This window comes from Andrographis paniculata, unplaced genomic scaffold (assembly GCF_009805555.1).
Source record: "Andrographis paniculata isolate CXL003 unplaced genomic scaffold, ASM980555v1 Contig82END, whole genome shotgun sequence".
NCBI lineage: Eukaryota > Viridiplantae > Streptophyta > Magnoliopsida > Lamiales > Acanthaceae > Andrographis > Andrographis paniculata.
In genome coordinates, this window is record NW_026137620.1 from 1,460,518 (window position 1) to 1,483,125 (window position 22,608).

Here is a 22,608-nt window from a genome sequence, read left to right on the forward strand (position 1 = left end):
TTCAAATTAAAATATTAAAGAAACACATTTTTTATCTATAAAGCTAAAAAAAATAAAATAAATAAATTAGTATAAAGGGATGAAAGTTGCAAATATTTTGAAGTGTTCCGGATTAAATTAATAATTATATTGGGACAGAGCAAATATTGAGCCTTTTTGTGTTGTAAAATGGTTTAAAAAATATATTTTGATGCGAAGTATAAAGAATTATATAGGTAATATAAAAATAATAAATATATATAATATATTTATTTTATAGAAAATTATATTAGATTTATTTTTACGAAAAGAACACGCTCATTATTCTTGTGTCATAACTAGGAATGTATTCTGAGCCGTTCGATTTTATCAATGGTGTATCGAGATATTCTCTCCCTCCCTTTGCCTCCTTCCTCTCCACTATGCGTGTGTAAAATTGAGGTTTTCCGATGATTATTAGTCGTAATTAAATATGTTCGATTGTGTTCTTTTGTGGATTTTACACAACTTTTACTATTCAGATTTATTTTTTCTCAAAAAACATCAAATCAAATAATTATTTTTCTTTTTTTATATTATACTATAAATTTATTTTATATTCAAAACATCACATCATCATCTATTTATATAACATCAAACAACTATTCAAATTTAATTTTTACCTATTAAAAAATTCAAACCCAAAAACTCAAATGCACAAACAAACACACCCTTAGGGTTTATCCTATAATTTGATTTAGGGCTTCTTTGGGTCGTTTTTTACTTTGTCAGAGTCGAAATACTCCCCCTTAGGTTGGTTTTATTCGATAGTATGTGCCATGAGATAACCTTCGTATATTTTTGCAATTTTGTGTTTGATTCCTTTGGTTCAATTCAATACAAGTTATTATAATTGAATCGTTTTATTCCTTCTCGATTTTTAAATTTTTTCGATATGTAAACACAACAATAACAAAAGTAAAATTAGGATTGAAGTGATATATTCATGTCCTTTTGGATTTATTTTATTCTTAATTTTTATTTAGAAGTTTTTATAATTTGTACAAAAGCATAAAGAAAATTGTTATGTATATAAATATGATTTTTAAATATTACAATAATAAAATACATAAAAATAAAAGTATACATATTTTTATATATCAAGTAGTATTATAGCGTTACGTATTTATAGAGATATAATCTCTCCGACTTCATTTAAAGCAGTATCATTGTTATTATTTTCGTCTGTTCCACTTCAAAGTGTTTTTTTTTTTTTAGAAAAAGTAATCATATACTAATACCAAAATTTCAAAATACCTTTAACTTTTATTTAATCAAATTTGTTCTCATTCAAGCTAGAATTTATCAATTTTATTATGGTAGGTGACAGGGACCATGTTCATTACCCTAACACTGGACATGGTCGTGTTTATGTCCCTATTCAAGACCATATTCTAAATAGGGCCGTATTGTTACATGTGTTCATTCATGTGTTCTAAACACAGTTGTTTTCTTACTCTTGTTTATAACTCTATTCTCAACCGCCATGTTCCTCTAAAAAAAAAAAATAAAAGAGAAATTATAAAACTAAATAAAAATATTTGTTAATTGATGAGAAATAGAAATTAAAAAAAAAAAATTGGAGTTGGTCTTACATGTAAGATGTGAAAAATTTAATTAAACTGATTTATATTTGTTGATAGTGTTTAAGATTGATAAATTTAGTAAAAATAGAAAAGAATCATCTTTTTGTGGGACGAATAAAAAAAAAGAGTAATATGTGTCGGGACGAAAGAAGTATTATATATTATCAAAATATGTATTAGCACTATTGTTTATTGTATTATTACATATTGTCAAATATTTCATCCGTCCAGTTAGAAAGTATGTATATTTTTATTTTGGGACGTCCAATTACAAAGTAACAATTTCATTAAATACATCACTTGTTTCCACAAATACTCTTACTTTTTATATCACATCATTACTTACATACCAAAAAGTAAAAGAAAAAAATATCATTACACTACTTTTACCTACCCGCTATAATTAAAATATTATTATTTTTTAAATTTTGCGCCAAAAATAAATATATATTTTTTGTTTGGCATAGGGAGTATATGTTATTGTTGTATATATACTAACAGGGTCACAATGAAAACCAAAACTTACATGTATAACCAGTGTATGTATGAAAAGTATGGAATTTTACCAATAAAATTTTTTCCTTTTCAATATTTTTAACATATATTCTTATTTTAGTTTGATTTGATGTTTTTAGCACATGGAAAATTAAAATAATACTCTCTCCGTCCCTTAACAATATATCTATTTTATCATTTTGGTCCGTCCTATAATAAAATATTCATTTTCTTTTTTAGTAATTATATTATCTACCTAATATTACAAATACCCTTCCAATTTACAATATATTACACAAATGTCATTACCTTTGTATCATACAATACTAATAGGGGTAATTTAATCTTTTTACTTTTATTTTTATTTTATCTCAATATAATATTAATATTTATAAAACTTCGTACAAAAAGCAAATGAATATATAAATATAGGACAGACTAATATAGATGATAATTATTTTTTTTAAGTAACTATTTGACTTTGTTTGATCATGTAATGAATAATCCAATCAAGGTAAGATTTTAAATCCCAAAGCAGTGCAGTTTAGTGTCAGCCACAAATTAAACTTATCTACACATATAAATATACAATTAATTAAACAATATTCAATTCCCAACTAAATTATTATGAAATAAACCCAATAATTAAATAAACAATTAATTGACAATTTGATGATCCCATCAAAAGTTCTTATTATTATTATTATTATTATTATTATTATATATTCCCAAACAATTCATAATTTAATAGCATTCATCATTTATTAAGGATATGTTTCCAATAAAATATATTCTAATAATTTTTATGTAAGTGTTTTAAATAGAAAATAAATAAGAATATTTTTTTAGTACAAAATATTAATAAATAGTTCAAAAATTCGACAATGGTTTAATTAATTGGATGTGATTATACGATGTTTTATAAATTAAAGTAATAATCTTTGTCTGCTCTATTTTATTTGTCAATTATTTTTATTTTTTTCCGTCTTATCCTAATTATTTTTTTTTATTTTTTAAAAAAATAATTATGCATTTTAATTTTCATATTTATTAATATTTTAAATTTTAATTAAATTAATTAGTTATCTTAATTTAATTTATAATTATTTATTTATTTTATTATTTACTTAAATATAAAGTGGGACGGAGAGGGTATATTTGTATTTTTAAAAAAAAATCAATATCAAGCTTTATGTATGTTGAATCTAAATAGAATAATCATTATTCCATCAATAATAATAATAATAATAATAATAATAATAATAATAATAATAATAGTAACTTGTTCGATGTCTAATTAGTTGAACCTAATTCAATGAATTGTATTAATTATATTAAAGACAATAAATATATATATATATATATACACAGAAGATCGAATCAAAGATTGAGATCTCTCTCTATTGTTTATTAATTGTTATTTTTAATTTAATAATATTAATAAATATATTAATTATTATTAATATATTTTAGAAATTTACTATGGAACGACATTAGGGTCTGTTTGTTTGTAATTAGAGTCCAGGTTGGCATATGCTCCTAATTTTTTAATCTCAATTATTTTCTCATAATTTTTTTAAATGAGATTCACTAGTAATAACATATTTATATCAAATTTATTTAAATTAATTATTTTTATAAACTAATTTATATTAATTATGCATATTTTTTTTATCAATTATATTATATTCTCTCTGTCCCGCTGCAAGGTTGCCATTTGATTTTTGTGTCATTGTATTTGATATTAAAAATATCATTATATTTGAATAATTTACTCTAAAAATGTTATTTTATTGGTATTATAAGAGACTAATAAACATAGTATTGTCTTTTTTTCTCGATTTGTATTTACGTTTTGATATAATAATTAATATTCAAATATCAATATGCAAAAGTCAATGGCAACCTTGCAGGGGGACGAAGGGAGTATAAAGTTCTATTTTTTAAAATAAAAAACAAAATAACATCCACAATTTTTAAAACATTAAAAAATATATCTTAAATTTATTTTTAATAAAAAATATATATATATTACATTAATGCCTAACTATTACTCAAAAACAGTAAATTCAAACTTCTAAATGCATCTTTCAACTTGCAAATTATCTTGCATATAATCTTAAAATGTGTTAAATGTTGATTCATTATTAAGTTTTTATTTTATTTTTATTTAAATAGCTAGTTAAATATTATGTTTTGTAAAAAAAAAAAATCATAGTATAATTTAACAAAGAATTCTAAAAATTAAATATATAAAAAAAAAATTGATACTAAAAATTTAAAAGTAAACATAGCTCAGTTTGTCCCATAAGTGATACTTCTTCGGTCTCAGTTTCTCATTTTTTTTTAAAAATATAATTATATATTTTAATCATATTTTAAATTTTATAATTTATAATTTTTTTAATTTTAATTAAAAATTATTTAGTTATCTAATCTTAACATATAATTATTATTATATCATAATTATTTTTACTAATACACTTTTTAATTACTTACTAATTATATTTATTATACGTAATAAATCTATCTTTTTTTTTCTTTTTTTTTTATGACGTGAAAACCCACAAATTATATATAAACTCGCAAATTATATATAAAAGTAATTACAAATTATGTCGTATATACCAAACAAATAAAATTAAAAATAAAAATTGAAACTATCATTATCATAGACTAACCTAAATGACAACCCATCGCAATAAAACTAACCATTTATTTTTAATTATACCACTCGTCAATGGCGTGTAATTAAAAATAAAGTATTATAATATTACACCCCAAACCAATCACAAATATTTTTTTCAATACAACAATAAAAACCTATATATAATTCTGAAAAATAAATATATAAAAATACACTTTCTAATTGGATTAAATCCAAGAAAAAACTCCAAATATAAAATAATTAATTTAATTTACATACACAATTTCCACGTACGGATGTTTATATATATATATAAATAATATTATATATACAGACATTATGTGTATGTAATGTATTGTGAAATTTGAAATTTTTTTTTAAAAAATATATATATATATATATATAGTGCAAATCGAATTTAAAAAATAAAAATAAAAATAATTTTTTTTTTTTACATTACGCATCTCTTCTTGACGGCGGCGCCGCCGCCGAGTTTTTCCTCGGAGGTTCTGAAGAACTCTTCGATTTCTTCGGCGGCGACGATCTCGAAGAAATCCAACACGCGAAGCTTCCTCTTGCACGTGCCTCCCACGCGCCTCCTTGACGGCCGCCGCTTCCTCGGCGCTGGCGGGCAGGTGAGGATCGCCGGGATCTTGCTGTGCTCAGGGGTCACCGGAATATCGGAATCTCGATCTCCGATGCATCGGATACTGTCGCCGTCGGACTGTGTTTTGATCGCCGGCGGCCGGAATTCATCAAGATCTGCAGACATTGTGTTTTTTTTTTTTTTTGGCAGAAATGGAGACACCACTATGTGGGAGATTATTACATCAAATACATATATAAATACATGTGTATGTATATATGTATATATATAGAGTGAGAGAGAGGGGAGGCGTGGAGTGGAAGGAAATTTTTAGAGAGAGAGAGAGAGAGAGAGGGTAAAAATGGTGGGTGGCATATCTTTATTCTTACACAAGTGAGATTGGTTCTTGAAAGATCCATGGACTCTTTTCTCTACGTAATATCTACAGCGTTGATTGAATCTACGGACGGTGAGGATGCGTCTGGCGTTGAGGTCCATGGAGTCGGCAAGAAAGTGCCCAGAAGAACACAACTTTTGGCACATGTCCATGTCATTGAACAGTTGGAGTAATCTTTAGGTCTGAAATCCCATATCAAATACATTACCATTTTGTCTTTTTTATTTTATTTTATTTTATTTTATTTTATAATTAAATTGTTACAATTTTTAGGTATGAAATCCCATCTCACCAAATTGGAAGCGATCCCAAATCTCTAATGTTAAATGTTTATTCATCGATCAATTAATTATTCATGTGTTAAACAATGCTAATGTTTGTCGTATATCCCGACCGTCAATTATAAATCATTTGGGAGTATCCGACGGCCCACAAATGAGCGTTTAATACTCCCGTTCGATTTCATCGCAATTTGCATATTAACGTATCATATATTTGTAATAGGGAATGATAGCATATGGTAATAATTCACTAAGAATACATTGATTTAAATCCAATTATGGATTAAGAAATGTTTATCGATGTGCTGATTAGTCCTAATCAATACACTCTATTTTTCTCTACGTGGATGAAGTAATAATAGAGTGATTTATTTACATATACGATTTGATATATAATTAAGAAAAATACTACTCCATCCGTCCGTCTCTAAGGGTCGCATTTACCTTTTACATCATTATACTTAACATTAAAAATATTCTTGTATTTGTATTATTTTTTTTTTACAAATGTCCTTCTATTAGTATTATAAGACACTAATGAAAGTATTTTTGTAATTTTTTATTAATTTGTACTACGTTTTAACATAATAATTAATATTCAAAAATCAACGTGTAAAAAGTAAATGAGACCTTTAAAACCTGATGGAAGTGGTATTTTTTTTTTTTTAAATCTTGTAACTGATTGTCTATCGTATTAATCTTGTAATTGACATATGTATATAAATGATCTCCTAAGTGAGTTTTTTTTTTTTTTCTCTGCACAATTGATTCTCTGATGCCGGATATGAATGTGTGACACGATAGAGCACACATGTCCACTAAATGGGTAGACAAAGGGTAAACATTTGACAATTATTTTAGGATCATAACTATACTATCTATTGGATTAGTCTTATAATTTTAAAATTTTTGGCAGAAATGATCATCAATTATTGTCCACGTGTCATTCACACAATATCTGATGTGCCACATCAGCAATTTCGGCACCTGAGGACTGCTACTACCAATTTTTTTTCTTAATTGTGAAACTAATTCAATGGGATGAGCTAGAGTGCTAATTATGCCTTGAAAATTATTTTCAAGGCATTTTGAAATTCAGCACTTTAACTAAATTACTAATTCAATATATGATCTAGTTACGAGACTAAAATGATAAAAAAAAAAAATAAACCGGTTATGATAATTAAAAATATATTTATATATATATAGTTTTTGCTATAATTAATTGTGTATTGTAAAAGGAGATACTTAACTTGATGAAAATAAAATTCCATATTCTTATTGTTGTTGCAGCAGCAGCAGATTGTCCTAAAGTGAATGACGGGCTGTGGTTGTGCTGTTACGTTCTTACATGCCCCATTTGGCTAAATCTAATTTTCTATTAATTAATTATTTATTTAATTAATATTAATTATAATGCAGTAATGGAGAAGTTAACACTTGCCACTTTCACATGAAAAGTGTGTGTATATATACATATATACATATATATTTGTAGAGAGAGAGAGAGAGAGAGAGAGAGAGAGAGAGAGAGAGAGAGAGAGAGATTGAGAGAGAAGATGGGACAGCTATAAATTTCAGTTGGGAGCTGAATTTGATGGGAAAATTTGACTACTTTTGGGGATTTGTGATGACTGCACTCCAAGTTTTTGCATTTTCTCCGGAGCTCCTGGACTTCCAATTCCTTGCCAAAAATACTGAATTTTTTATACTCCCCAATCCCATAAATATAGTCTTAATTGGATTGGGTACGAGATTTAAGGAATATTAATATTATATTGATAGTTGGTAAAAAAAATATGGATAAAAGACTTTTTAGTCCTTGTAAGTGTATTAGTGGAAAAAGTAATCACAAATGTGTAATAAAAATGAAAAAGTAGTGGTAGTTTTATATGGAAATAAGACTATTATTTTGGGACGGACAAAAATGATAAACAAGACTATTGTATTGGGACAGAGGGAGTATATTTTTAACGAAAATAAATACTCACTTCGTCCGCCTTTAAGGATCACATTTATCTTTTGCGTCATTATACTTAACATTAAAATTTTCCTTATATTTTTATGATTTTTTATAAAAATATCCTTCTATTAACATTATAAAACACTAATAATAGAAGTATTTTTGCATTTTTTTCTTACGTTGTATTATGTTTTAATATAATAAGCAATTTTTTCTTTAAGTTGCATTTTCTTTTAATAAAAAAATTAATTTACCAAAACAAAATTACGATTCTTCAAAATACTTTCTCAAATCTCACTAACTCTTACTAACAAAGATTATTTCACAATATTTAAAATACTAAAAATACAAGCTTATCAATATGACACCACAATTTAGAATTTGAAAGTGTGTATTTTATTTTAAATAAATTTTTTTATTATTTATTTATTTTTATTTTTAATAAAAATAAACTATTTTTTATATAAAATATTATATCAAAAAAATATTTAAATCAAAATTTAAATAATTACCTAAAATTTTAATAAAATATCAAATTAAATATAGAGTACTTTTTATTTATTATATTAAATTGAAATTTAATTTTTATTTAAATATCATATTAACACACATTTATATTACAATAAATAAATGTTTCAATTTAAATTTTAACTATTTAAAAGACAAATTCAAATCCAAAATTCTCCAACAAATACATTGTCCTATTTTTCAATTTGATTTATTTTTTGAATTATTGTTTAAACGGTACTATGGATGTAATATTATAGTATAAACAAATAATATATATATTTATAAAAAATTAATAATTATAAAAATAATAATAATTAATTGTATAATGATAATCAGACTAAAAAAATACAATCAGGTAAGATTTTATTACAATAATATTTTGAATTTATTTTATTCTTTTTAATATATGAAAAATATTATACTCCTTCAGTTCTGTAAGAAAAACACCGTTTGTTTTTTGCATATAAATTTTTTAATATTAGTATTATATTAGTTTGTAGTAAAAAAGACGAAAATGCCAATATTAGTATGGCGTGTTATAAAAGTGATGACATTTGTGTAATATATTATAAGTTGGAAAGGTATTTAGGTCGGACAGTTATTAAATTAGAAAATAGTACCCTTATTTTGGGGACGGACAAAAATAGAAAATTGAAGTATGAAGTTTCGATAAAATATGATATTCTAAATTAAAAAATATTTTTAATATATATATATATATATGAGTGTGTTTATTTTGATGAGTTTAGAAAAAATTTGATTTGAATTTGATATAAAAATAATGTTTGATGAGATGTTTTGTAAAAAAAAAAAAAATATTCTTTCTGAAAAATACAAAATTCAAATAGTAAAATTTGAAAAAACTGCGGTAAAAAAACAGACCCATAAAATTTTTAAAATTTAACATAATAAAACAAGCATTAGAATGTCTGAAGGAGCTCAAGTCCCTGGAGCGTGTATTGATATGGTGGTTGTTAGTTTGTAACTTACGCTTACTGCAAAAAGTTATAAAGTGCTATAACTAAAATGGGTCCCACCATTATCACAAAAGCTTTTTCCACCGTCTCAATCTTATATTCCTTTTTTTTAATTATTATTTATTTATTTTGGATTAATCTTTAATATTAGTAATATTTTGAAAATTAGATAATTGAAAATTAGGGGAAAAATATCTTTTTTGAAGCAATGATGAAAAATGGAGCAAAAAATATTTTTTCCAAAATCGGAGAATTTTATACTCCCTCCCTCCCAGATATTTTGAGTTTATTACTGTTGATACAGAAATTTAAGTAAAATATAATTAGTAGATAATTAAGAAGTGTATTAGTAAAAATAATTATAAATTAAGATAAACAAATAGTTTAATTAAAATTGAAAAAATTATAAATTTTAAAATGTGATTAAAGTGCATAACTGTATTTCCAAAAATAGAAATGAGAAGTTATGTAAGACGGACGAAAATAAAAAATAAAGACCAATTATGTGAAACGAAGAGATTATTAGCTTTAGAAAGGTTAATTGAATTATTAATAGTGTATTTCAATTATTTTGTGATTTAATTTCATTCATTACAAATTAGAATAATTCTATTAAATTATTTTATTTATATTCTCTTTTGACTTTTGTGCCCATTATCATACTTCATTTGTCTAGTGTTCAAAAATTCTTAGACATGAAGATTTAAGAAAATAGTATTTAAATTGAAATGATAAAATAGACACATTTTTTAGTAAATATGGAGACTATTTAGATATATTTATAAGAATATTTCAAAATAATATTCATTGAACCAAATGTTAATGAAATTTTCTTATTTTTTAAAAAGTTAATTAATTCTTTTCTTTTTTTAATAATATTATTTTGAATATAATATTTTGTAAGATAAAACAATATAATTTTTTCTATAAAATATTGTGATGATTGAACGATGCAAAATGAAATCAAACTTAAAAAAAAAAAGAAGAAACAAAGGAAAAAGAACCTATATATATTGAACTATATCGATAATATATATTGCAAAATAATACGATTCAACACAAAATCCAAACCGATTAAAAACAAGTTTCATTGAAGAATAAATTAAATTAAATATATTGATTATATAATATTCCTCAACAAATTAATTTTATATTTAAAATATTTATTTATTTAATTGTAATAATTCAGTTATATAATTATAATCAATATATAATTAAATAAATAAATATTTTAAATATAAAATTAATTTATCGACGAACATTATATTGATAGTAATAAAAGAGTAAAATATCCTAAATCTATAGAATATTTAATAATATATGATATAATAATGCCCTAAAGAATTTGTTGAATTTTTTGCATTTTGTGTTTAAGTAGTAATTTAATTTATGTGAAGTAGGAATGCGCAAAATACTCGAAGTTCGAATATTCAATTTGAACAAAATTGAAATATAAAATACTTTTGGATTTAATTTTCAAAATTTTGAATTGGATTTATTTTTGAAATGTTTTCTAAAATTTCTCGTACCAGTTCAAATTTGTAAATGTTTTGTTGTTTCAAAAAAAAAAAAATACTACTTTTCAACTTGCAATTTTTTTGATAAATATATATTACTTCCGTCTCTTGACAATCTATCCATTTTTCCATTTTGATCTGTCCAATAATAAAGTATTCATTTCATTTTTTTAGTGATTATACTACCTACCTAACATTACAAATATCCTTCCAATTTACAATATATAACACAAATATCATTACCTTTATATCATGCAATACTAATAGGGTTAATTTAGTATTTTTACATTTATTTATACTTTATCCCAATATTATATTCCATCCGTCTCATTGAAAGGTTACCATTTTCCATTTTCGTCCGTCCCAATACAAGGTTACCATTTCCTAATTTCGTAATTGTACTACCCACTTAACATAATAAATACCATTTCAACTTACAATATATTACACAAATGTCATTACTTTTATATTACACCTTGCTAACATGTGTATTTTTGTATTTTTTACTACAATCCGATATACTAGTATTCAAAAATCTATGTGCAAAAAACAAACGTCACCCTTCCAACGGGACAGATGGAGTACTAATATTTCTAAAATTCAGTATAAAAAGCAAATGAATATATAGATACGAGACGGAGAGAATATTATTTTCTTAAAATTTGTCAATTATAAATCAATATTCACCCATCATATGAAGCTACATGAGAGAAAATAATGAATCTAAATAAGAAATTATATGGATTGCATCATATATATATATATATATATTAAAGATAATCTCAAAGAAATTAGTAATTGAATAGATTTATATAAACTTAGATTTATTTGGACAATTTTTTTTTTTTTTTCTAATTTTGAAATTTTGTGAAAATAATAATTAAAAAAAATTGGCATGTAATGCATTATTATCTTTTGAAAAAAAATATATAAATAAATAATCCCAAAACTTTTTTTTTTTAAAAAAAAATGTATATAAACATAGCTTATTTTTATAATTTTTGTAAATATATATACAAGCGAAAAATTGCAAAAAGATCTCTCATCTATATCTCATTATCACTTTTGTCTTGTATTTATCTCCTTGGCAAAATATATCACATGTTTGCAAAGATAGAAATTACAAATTTTGCAAAATTTTAAGATATATTTTACCAGCGAAATAAATATAGAACAAAAGTAATAATTGAATATATATATATATAAAGAATATTTTTTTGCAATTTTTTCTATATATACAAATAGACATCATGCTTCCTCTTCACATGGATGATGGAACCACGTAACATGCCATGCTTTCTCTCTCTCTCTCTCTATATATATATATATATATATATATATATTTTAGAAGAATAAATTGAGAGATTAAAAATAGTAGGTATTAATTAAATAATTAAGTAAGATTGAATTAATTAGATTAGATTAGATTAGATTGGAGGAGCATAGGATACCATCCTCAATGTGCCTAACCAACTCTATCTCAGTAATAAACTTTCTGTCTCATATTTATATATCAATTTGTTTTTTATACGAAATTTTAGAAATATTAGTATTATATTGAGATAAAATATAAATAAAGATAAAAGGACTAAATTAACCCTATTAGTATTGTATGATATAAAGATAATGATATTTGTATAATATATTGTAAATTAGAAGGTTATTTATAATGTTAGGTAGATAGTACAATTACTAAAAAATTAAACGAATACTTTGTTATGAATCGGACCAAAATGAAAAAATAGATATATTATTAATGAACAAAGGGAGTATTTTATATATTATGAACCCTTTCATTAGATTAAGGTTATGTTTATAAATATATTTTAAATTTTTTTTATACTCCTTCCGTAATTGAAATGTATGTTTAGTTTATCGGGCACGAGTTAAAAAAAAAAAAGAAATATATAAAAAATATAATTTATTTATATAAAAAAAGTAGAAAATTTATATTTTTTTTACTAAATAAGAAAATATAAATAAATTTTGATGACAATAAAAAAAAATAGAATATAAATTTAGATGATACATATAGTGGTATTTATTAAAAAAAAATTAAATATTTATAACTTAAACAAAATTAAACTTACAAAAAATCTCTATACAAATGAGGCTTATTAAATTAAATTAATTAAATTGATAGTACATAATTAGTCATGGTTGGCTAACAAATATTTCAACCTAATTCCATACAGCACATGATCAAAACTCTCTCTCTCCTTCAATTATATTGCTACTATATTTATATATATATATATATATATATTTAATGACGTGGAGTCTGCAATCGCTATCCGAAAGTGTGCATTGAGTAAACCCTCTAATACCCTGCAAATTAGGCTTGACAAAAAAGTCACATTAGGCGAACCATGTGCAGCAGGTGACCATGTGATAGAATATTATAACAATTGATTTTGGATTTTTCGATCCAAATATATGTATATATATATATTTACATCACATGCTGACTTATTTTTTTTTTTAATGAAAAAAAATATTGAATTTAAATATATTTTAGAAATGTTTTGGAATTTTGTGATGGTTTAAAAATAGTAAATACTCAATGTATATAACCTGATATAAGTGAGCATTGAATGTAATATATTTAGTAAAGAATGTTATTTTTTTTTATCAAAAATATAAATAAAAAAATTATTTTGAACATAATGTTTTTTAATTAATTTTTATTAATAAAATTTTTGAAAAAGACAATTAAACGAAAAATAAGTTGATGATCAATTTATGAAATATTAATATATTTGGTTATGATTTTAGATTGAAATTAATAATATTTATTATGTCCAATTTTTAATAAAAATATACCTCTTTTATCATCCAATTGTGTGCCCATTGGATCAAATTCGAGCTTTAAGAAAAATAGATAAAAATATAAAATTTTATTTTTTTAAGGAAAAAAAAAAGTAGAAAAAGTGATACTTCCTCCGTTCCGCTGCAAGGTTGTCATTGGTTTTTTGCATGTTGATATTTGAAGTTTAAATATTATATCAAGACGTAGTACAAATCGAGAAAAAAAAGACAAGAATATGTTTATTAGTCTTTTATAATACCAATACAATGAAATTTTTAGAGTAAATTATTCAAATATAAGGATATTTTTAATGTCAAGTATAATGACACAAAAACCAAATGACAACCTTGCTGCGGGACGGAGGGAGTATATTTTTTTACTAAAAATGAAAACGGAAATAAATTTAGTTGACAAAAAAAAATAATAATAAAAAGTGAAAATAAATTTGGATAACAGAGAAATTATTATTTTCTATAACAAAAAATATTATTCCCTCCGTCCCATAACTATGTATCCGTTTACTTTTTGTACATAATTTTAGAAATATTTGTATTATATTGGGATATAATAAGAATAAGTAGAAATAACTAAAATATCTTTATTAGTATTGCGTGATATAAAAGTAATGATATTTATGTAACATATTGTAAGTTGTAAGAGTATTTGTAATGTTGAATATATAGTATAACTACTAAAAAAAAATTAATAATTTATTATGTGACGGACTAGTTTGTTATGTGATTGAAGAAGTATTTAAATAAAATTTTAAATTAATATTCAATTTCAATTAATTTTAAACAGCAACCAAACACAACTATTTTCTTCAAGAAAATGAGCATTGGTTTCACTTTATTATTATTATACAATTATCATATTTTCAAATAAAAACATAATATTTGTATCCAGCTAAAAAATATATATTTATTTTTGGCGTAAAATTTAAAAAATTAATGGTGTTTTAATTGCATTAGATACTTAGAAGTAGTGCAAAGACAATTTTATCATTGTCTTTTGGTGTAAAAACACCAAGGGTCTTGTTTCAATAGGAGTTATATTTTTTAATTTAATTTTACTATTATTATATATTACTATTTAATTTAGATTTTATCTCTTTTTTTTTCTCGATAATTATCAAATTTAATTTTAATTAAATTTTAACTGAAATTTTCTAAATTTAATTCTATTTTCTCGCCTTTAAAATTCGTAAATATTTTTAAAGCTCATTATTATTAGTATATTAAAATTTAATTTAAATTTTATATCGTATTTTTATTTACAATTATCTAATCCAATTTTAATTCTAATAAACTCTAACTATTTTTTGTTTTAAAATTAATCTCAAATCCAATTATAATTTTAATAAATTCTAAACGGATTTTTTAAAAAATTAATCTTATATTCTTTGCCTTTAGATTTTGTAATTATTATTAAGTTATTGGTTTTAATAATTAAGATATCGTGAAATTTTATAATAGTTAAAATATGTCTCGCAAATGAGACCGGACAATCTACTCCACACTAGCGGAAAAAAAAAAAAAATATTTGTTTTTAAAGCTTATTATTTAATTTTTACTCAGGACTTTAAAAACATCTGGACAACCCTGTGTAAAAATAATAATGTGATGATAAAATATAATATATTATCCCACAAAATATTATATCTAACATAATATTAAAATCAAAATAAAATAAATCCTATATAATTGTAGATTTATAATACCAACAAATAATAATGTGTAAATTCCTCCCTTTTTACTAATATTGGTGTCTAAATCCACTAAAAAAATTACTGTGCATATTATTTTATTTATCATAATTACATATTAAAGCATGCAATTAATGCAAAATACTCTATCCGTCTCAAAAATATAGTCTGTCGCACGAAATTTAAGAAATATTGATATTATATTGGTAGTGGGTAAAATGTAAGAATAAATGACTTTTTTTGCCCTTGTGAGTATATTAGAATAAAATATAGTGTCAATTGTGTAATAATAATGAAAAAGTAGGGATAATTTTACAGTGATATGATTATTTATAAAAATGATACTATTGTTTTGAGACGGACAAAATTGGTAAACAAGACTATTGTATTGAGATGGATGAAGTATATAAATTTGAAATTATCCTAGAGGTGTTTGATTTATATTTCAAATCTAAAAATATAATAGGTAGGATTATGAATAAAAATATCTACTCTCATGTAACAATAATAATAAAAAAAATAATTATATAGTAATAGTTATGTTGTAAGCACTTTAAATTAATAATTTTTAAGTATATATTTAATTTTCTATATGATCTGATTAATTAAATATTTTTTTATAATTATAATACAAGTTTTAACCAATAATCAAAGAAAAAATATGTATATATATTTGATTCATATTGACAAAACAAGTTTTTATTTCTTATGGGCCAAGGTGAACACAAATGGGCCAAGGTGAACACAAAGGGCCCAAAGGCCCAATTCCCTGCCTCTAAGAAATAATTATAAAAACTTGACTCTCATTATATGAATTTGGGCTTTCACTAAAATTATGAAAGGAAGTTTCAAAAAGAAAAATTCTAATAAAAAATTAGAACATTGAATAATAAACTTGTAAAATTATTGTCATATTTTTATTATTATTTTTTTAAATACAAATTTTATTTTTTTACTTTTTATTCATTTACTATTTTTAATTTCTACCATATCATTAATAGCAAATTTGTTAATCTATAGCAAAAAAAAAATCACCTAAAATACCTGTAAATATATTTTAGAACAATAAAAATTGAATTGAGGGATTATTAATTTTTTTCCTTATAAATATTTCATTATGCATTATTTTAATATCAAATCTAAATTAAAATTTTCTCAAATCCATCAAAAAAATACACTATGTGTTTATAAAATTAAATATAATTACTCATGGTAAAAGATGGTTTGGTGTAAAAAGTGAACTTGTTGTGACCGTGAGATATGTATTATTCATTCCTTTTTTTTTTTTTTTTTCCTGAAGTTATCAATTAAATACTTAATTTTTATTTTTTTATATGATATTAAAATTACTTTTTTCCTCTCACTTCTTATGTTCACCTTTCTATTTTCGTCCGTCTCACTTATTTTGTCACTTTCATTTTTTTGGAAAATATTTATACACTTTAATTTTATTTTTAAAAATTTAATTTATATTTTTAAAATTTTAATTATACTAATTAATTATTTTAATTTTAATTTATAATTATTTTTATTTTACTATAATTATTATTACTAATATATTTTTAATTATTTACTAATTATACTTTTCATAAATTCCTGTGTCTACAGTAACACGGACAAAATATTTTGGAGGAGAAAGTATTTTACATTTAAAACATTATATTACGAATTTATATCACCTAATTTATTACAATTATTTTAATTCAAATTTATTTTATTTTATTTTATTTTATTTATCGTATCAAAATCCAAATCCCCAATCCTAAGTCCTAACTTTAAAATGCTGCCGACTGCTCGTCTCCGCCCTGCGTCTACACGCATCAACTCAAAGTAATCCGTACGGCGATGGCGGACGACGGGAGGCTGGCGACGTAAACAGAGGCAGAAGAGAAAACCGTGTTCTAGGGTAGACAAGCCAAGCGGGTAAATACAGTGAGTTAAAACGGGTTTAGGGTTAGGGCTAGGGTTTTTTTTGGCGATATCTCTAATTTAGCATTAATCGAGGGATAGGTCGTTTCCTAGTTTAATTTTCTTAGAATCACAATATTGCAACGATCTTTGGTTCTTTAGGTTTCTCATTTTGTCAAATAATCTATGCTTGTAACCATTATTTTGATGAAATTTATGCGAGACAAGGTGTTCATTGTGGAATGGAAATTCTTTTCAAGATATACGTAAGAAAGTGGATTCATTGATCTGTTTTTTCAGTTCGCAATTTATTTGTTTGAAGAACAGTTTCTAAGATGTGTGATGTAATTATCATTGATGGTTATGTGATGTGATTGAGTATAGGGCTTTGTCATTTGCTTTAAAGGAATAGTGATGCATTAGGTGATCGAATAGATAGACACAGATGCAGTCATTCTTCTTGTTGAAAACTGCTCTTTTGTCTAGTTCTTGTGTACGAAATAGTGGCTTTTAGAGTAGGCTTACTAGTTGTATTTGTATACTCAGTCTAAATGTCGTTGATTGTATAATATGGGAGTTTTGTGTAGTTAGCAGTGTTATAGTGAATGTAGGGAATTCGGAATTTTTATCATTGCCTTCTGAGATTTATCCTACATAGCATAATTCAGTCCATATTCATAATTTGATAATTTGGCGTGACATCGAGTGAACAGCTAAATGTCTGATCCTTGTAGGTTTTTGTTAGGAATAGAGAGTTCTTCAATGGGATCTATTTGATTTTGTTTTTTGTTCCATGTATTGTAAAGTTGGTATTCCTTTGTTCTGTACTTGTGATGAAAAGGAACAAGAATAGATCGGTCAGTGGTGGAAGTATAAAGTAAATGAGCAATTGTGTAGTGAAGTAATAACCTTAATATATTTCAATCTTTTCGCGTCATTTTAGTATTGAAAGAATAATCTTTGTTTGAAGACTTCTAACCCCTCAAATTCGATAAAGAAACTTCATTTTTGAAATCTGTTATTGTTTTCAAGGTTTGCACAATTAGGCATGGTCATGTCAAACGATCGAATATTCATTTGCTTAATCTTTGAACATATATCTTGAAGGCTTATCATTTTGATTTTTGTTACGAGCAATTTCTGTAGTTGGTTTATAATTCGGTTAGGTCATTGAAATTTGAAAACAAAGAGTTTTGTGGTTCAAGTTATTGATGTGCTAGATTTTAGCATGCGCTCTGTCGACATATTTCACACCCACTGCTAGTTTTTTAGAAGAACGTGGATTATGGTATGTTTACAAATTCTATACAATTAAGTATTTTTAGCTCATATACTTTCTGCATTCTGTGCAGTTTTCGCTAGGTCTGTTCCTATTGGTGGAATACAAAACATGATTTATACTGCAATTGATACATTTTATCTGACGGATGAGCAGCTGAAGAACTCACCTTCTACCAAAGATGGTATTGATGAAGCCACTGAAGCTACACTTCGAATATACGGCTGTGATCTTATACAGGAGAGTGGAATACTGCTCAAATTGTATCCTCTCTTCTGTTGTCTTCCGCTTATTAGATTTATTATTATTATTATTATTATTATTATTATTATTATAATTTATATTCTGTATTATTGGTCTATACATTCTTTACTTGTGCTAGATTTCACTAATAATGATTTTTCTCTTTTAAAGGGTAATTAATAAACCTAGGGTGTGTTTGTTTGAGGGTTTGCATTTTGAGTTGGAATTTGAATAGTAAAAAATTTGAATTTGAATAGTTGTATAATGTGATATAAATAGGTTTTGATGTGATGTTTTTAATGTAAAAGTAATTTTTAGTATAATATAAATAAAAATTAGGTATTTGATTTGATGTTTTTTTGGGGAAAAAATTTGATGAATAGTAGAATTTGTTACAAAACTTTGAAACAAACACACCCCTAGTGTGAATAAAGTATTAGTGTAGTAAAAAAATTAAGACGAGCCATCGACTTTATGGAATTCATTTTTCTCTCCCAGTAAGTTCTAATTCTCCTTTACTAACTCCTTCAGACCTCAAGCCGTCATGGCCACCGGCCAGGTTCTATTTCATCGATTCTACTGCAAGAAATCATTTGCACGATTTAATGTGAAGGTAAAATCTTTTTTCCCAGCATTCCTAAGATAACCATTTCATGGCTATTGAGTTCATTCACACTGTAGTATATCTTTTACGATATCAGTTCAGATTCTTCTTTAAACCATCGTATCATCACTATGGCATTTGAAACTTACCCGGCCTTTACTATTTGGTAAATTTGAACGAGATTTCGATTTTCTTGCAGAGAGTTGCTGCCAGTTGTGTTTGGCTTGCTTCAAAACTCGAAGAGAGTCCTAGGAAAGCGAGGCAGGTTCTTATTGTTTTTCACAGGATGGAATGTAGGAGGGAAAACTTGCCCATAGAACATTTGGATACTTCTTCCAAGGTAGCCATAAATTTTTACCATATAATCGGAAGCATAGAAGCAAACTTTACTCTGATTATTCTGGCCGCTAGTACTCATACATGAAATTTGGGAGAAATGAGGGTTTTAGTTTAATTACTATGTTTGTTGCTTTAACAGAGATATGTGGATCTGAAGGCTGATTTGATCCGAACAGAACGACATCTTTTGAAAGAGATGGGCTTCATATGTCACGTTGAGCATCCTCATAAATTTATATCTAATTACCTTGCCACACTTGAAACACCACCAGAGCTCCGACAGGAAGCTTGGAACCTCGCAAATGACAGGTAAATGTTCGGGGCACTAATACATAATAAGCATGTGCATATAGCATTTGTGTCCAAATAGTGGATAACTTCATGTGTTATATTTTGAATGTAAAAATTGATTTTTAATATAATATAGAAAATGAAAAATAGATGTTCAATCTGATATTTTTCCGAAACAAAAAATTGATGAATAGTAAAAATAAAGTTGAAAACATATATAAATTTTTTACTGCTCTTATTGCGACATACATTTTCCAGGCACTTGCTAAATCCTTCACTGATATCATCCATCATTGCTTGAATTCGTGACGTATACCTTATTATACCTTGGCTTACATGATCTTCAATGCAATTTTACACTCCATTCTGATATTGTATTACTTTTTTTGCTGCTTGTGAATAGTCTTCGCACAACTTTGTGCGTGAGGTTCAAGAGCGAGGTAGTGGCCTGTGGTGTTGTATATGCTGCTGCCCGTAGATTCCAAGTGCCATTACCCGAGAATCCTCCGTGGTGGAAAGCATTTGATGCCGACAAAGCTGGAATCAACGAGGTTTGCAAAGTTCTAGCCCATCTGTACAGCCTTCCAAAGGCGCAATATGTACCCGTATGTAAGGAAGGGGGTTCATTTGCTACATCCAATCGAACCCCCGACCCAAATCAATCAGTTCCAAAGGTAATTGCCATTCATCAAGTAAATTAACTTTGCATAACACCATTCTTCTTAATTACAATTTGTATACTCAGGACAACTCTGCCGCCGGAACAACTCCAAACGAAGAAGCTAATACTGCAAAAGGGTCCTCAAATCAGGAAGTCGGTAAGGATGAACTCATCAAGGCTGCTCTCGATAAATTGAAAGAGACAAAGAAAAGCGACGATGAATCTAGAGGCACGGTTGGTGGTGGCGAATCGAGAGAAGAGGCAGAGACAAAATTGGTATCGGATCATAAAACTGATACTAGTGGAGAAAGGACGAAAGAGAGGGAAAGGGAGAGAGAGACAGAAAGAGAGAGGGACAAAGAGAGACCGAGGAGCAGAGGGAGAGAATCAGACAGGGAACGAGGAGGAGGAGGAGGACGGGAAGATGGTGACAGGGACAGAGATAAGGTTAAGGATCGAGGACATCGCTCCAGAGACAAAGGAAGAGATTCAGGTTAGTTCGTATATACTTTTCGACTATAAAAGTAAAAGTTATATACATGAGGGTATTTAGGTGCGGATTTTTAGGTATTGTGTAATTAGTAAGTAATTAAGAAGTGTATTAATGAAAATAATTATGACTTAATAAAAATAATTATGACTAAATAGTTTAATTAAAATAAAAAATATATAAATTGTGAATTTTAAAATATAATTGAAGTATATAATTATGTTTTCGAAAAAAAGAATCGACAAATTATGTGGAATGGACGAAAATAGAAATAGTGGACGAATTAAGTGAGACGGAGGGAGTAGTTGCTATTTATGGTATTAGCATAATTTTGCTGAGCATATTTAAATGAAAAAGTAAACACAAGTTTGCGGACAGAGGGAGTATATATATTCTTGTGTGTGTGTGTGTTCATATATATATATATATATGGTGATGATGATGTATTGGATTCATTACCTTACAATGGCCGTTCCTATTTATTCAGGTCGGTTGGACAAGTCGAAGCGCCATTCTTCTCGAGGTACACGTTTATCCTTTAAAGTTGTTGATTGATGTATTGGATAGTTGGAATCTCACCTCACCTGTTATAGGATAGTGATGTAGTATATATTGATATATGGCGACTGTTATCTAACCTTATCGTTGATGCAGATTGGGATTACCACAGCTCTTCTTATTCATCATCGAGAGATAAAGATCGCCGCAGCAGCAAACATGTTTCTCGCCCTTGAATGGGTCGGACCGGGAAGCTCGTCGCAATGTGCCCAAGAGTGTTTGTTGCAGATCTGTTGTTGTTCCTACCTACAATCATAGGGATGGATTGATTTTTAATGCCATCAATTGGAGGAGTGGCTTATGAGGTATAGCTGATTTTTAAGTTGGATGGAGTACGGATTTATCTTTAGTTTCTCATTTTCAATCGTACCAACTTGCTTGTGAAAATTTTCTTACCATTTATTTATTATTGTGACGTGCAAAGTTTCAGCCTTACTTTTCAACTATGCATTCCACAATAGTTTAATTTTAATGACACTATTTATCAAAATTTTATTTTCCTTCCAAATGATTAAATTTATTTTTTATTAATAAATCACACAAATTAAATTTTCATTCAAAACATAATTATTAAATAGGAAAAAAAAATTAAATTAGTCCTTAATTTTGGCTTCAATAATAATAATAAAAAAAGTCTCAATCAATTTTAATTCTATCATAAACAATTTTGGCCTATCATTGAAAAACTAACAAAATTTTAACAAACACGATTTGTTAGGTTTTCTCCCTCCAAATATATTAAGA

At 25.7% G+C, this 22,608-nt stretch overlaps 2 protein-coding genes across 3 annotated transcripts; one reads left to right on the forward strand and one right to left on the reverse strand.

The window, feature by feature from the left end:
* Nucleotides 1–5,197: 5,197 nt before the first annotated feature.
* LOC127241212 (uncharacterized) lies at nucleotides 5,198–5,518 on the reverse strand. The gene has a single exon (XM_051260142.1). The coding sequence runs from the start codon at nucleotides 5,516–5,518 to the stop codon at nucleotides 5,198–5,200; it is 321 nt and encodes a 106-aa protein (XP_051116099.1).
* An 11,739-nt stretch (nucleotides 5,519–17,257) lies between these two features.
* On the forward strand, nucleotides 17,258–22,299 carry LOC127241466 (cyclin-L1-1). Of its 2 annotated transcripts, none has more exons than XM_051260522.1 (9): nucleotides 17,258–17,423; nucleotides 18,752–18,941; nucleotides 19,453–19,534; nucleotides 19,725–19,865; nucleotides 20,004–20,173; nucleotides 20,559–20,829; nucleotides 20,901–21,309; nucleotides 21,794–21,829; nucleotides 21,961–22,299. In XM_051260522.1, the coding sequence occupies exons 2-9, from the start codon at nucleotides 18,790–18,792 to the stop codon at nucleotides 22,038–22,040; spliced, it is 1,341 nt and encodes a 446-aa protein (XP_051116479.1). In that variant the 5' UTR covers nucleotides 17,258–17,423; nucleotides 18,752–18,789; the 3' UTR covers nucleotides 22,041–22,299. The 2 variants fall into 2 exon arrangements, with proteins under 2 accessions (XP_051116479.1, XP_051116478.1); XM_051260521.1 differs by having other exon boundaries at nucleotides 17,258–17,414.
* The last annotated feature ends 309 nt before the right edge of the window (nucleotides 22,300–22,608 follow it).

Excerpts from the sequence above, each read along its gene's own strand:
- LOC127241212 (XM_051260142.1), bottom strand. The coding sequence starts at position 5,518 with ATGTCTGCAGATCTTGATGAATTCCGGCCGCCGGCGATCAAAACACAG.
- LOC127241466 (XM_051260522.1), top strand. The coding sequence starts at position 18,790 with ATGATTTATACTGCAATTGATACATTTTATCTGACGGATGAGCAGCTG. Across the intron at positions 19,866-20,003 it reads ATTTGGATACTTCTTCCAAG|AGATATGTGGATCTGAAGGC; the intron begins GTAGCCATAAAT and ends TTGCTTTAACAG. Across the intron at positions 20,174-20,558 it reads TGGAACCTCGCAAATGACAG|TCTTCGCACAACTTTGTGCG; the intron begins GTAAATGTTCGG and ends GCTTGTGAATAG.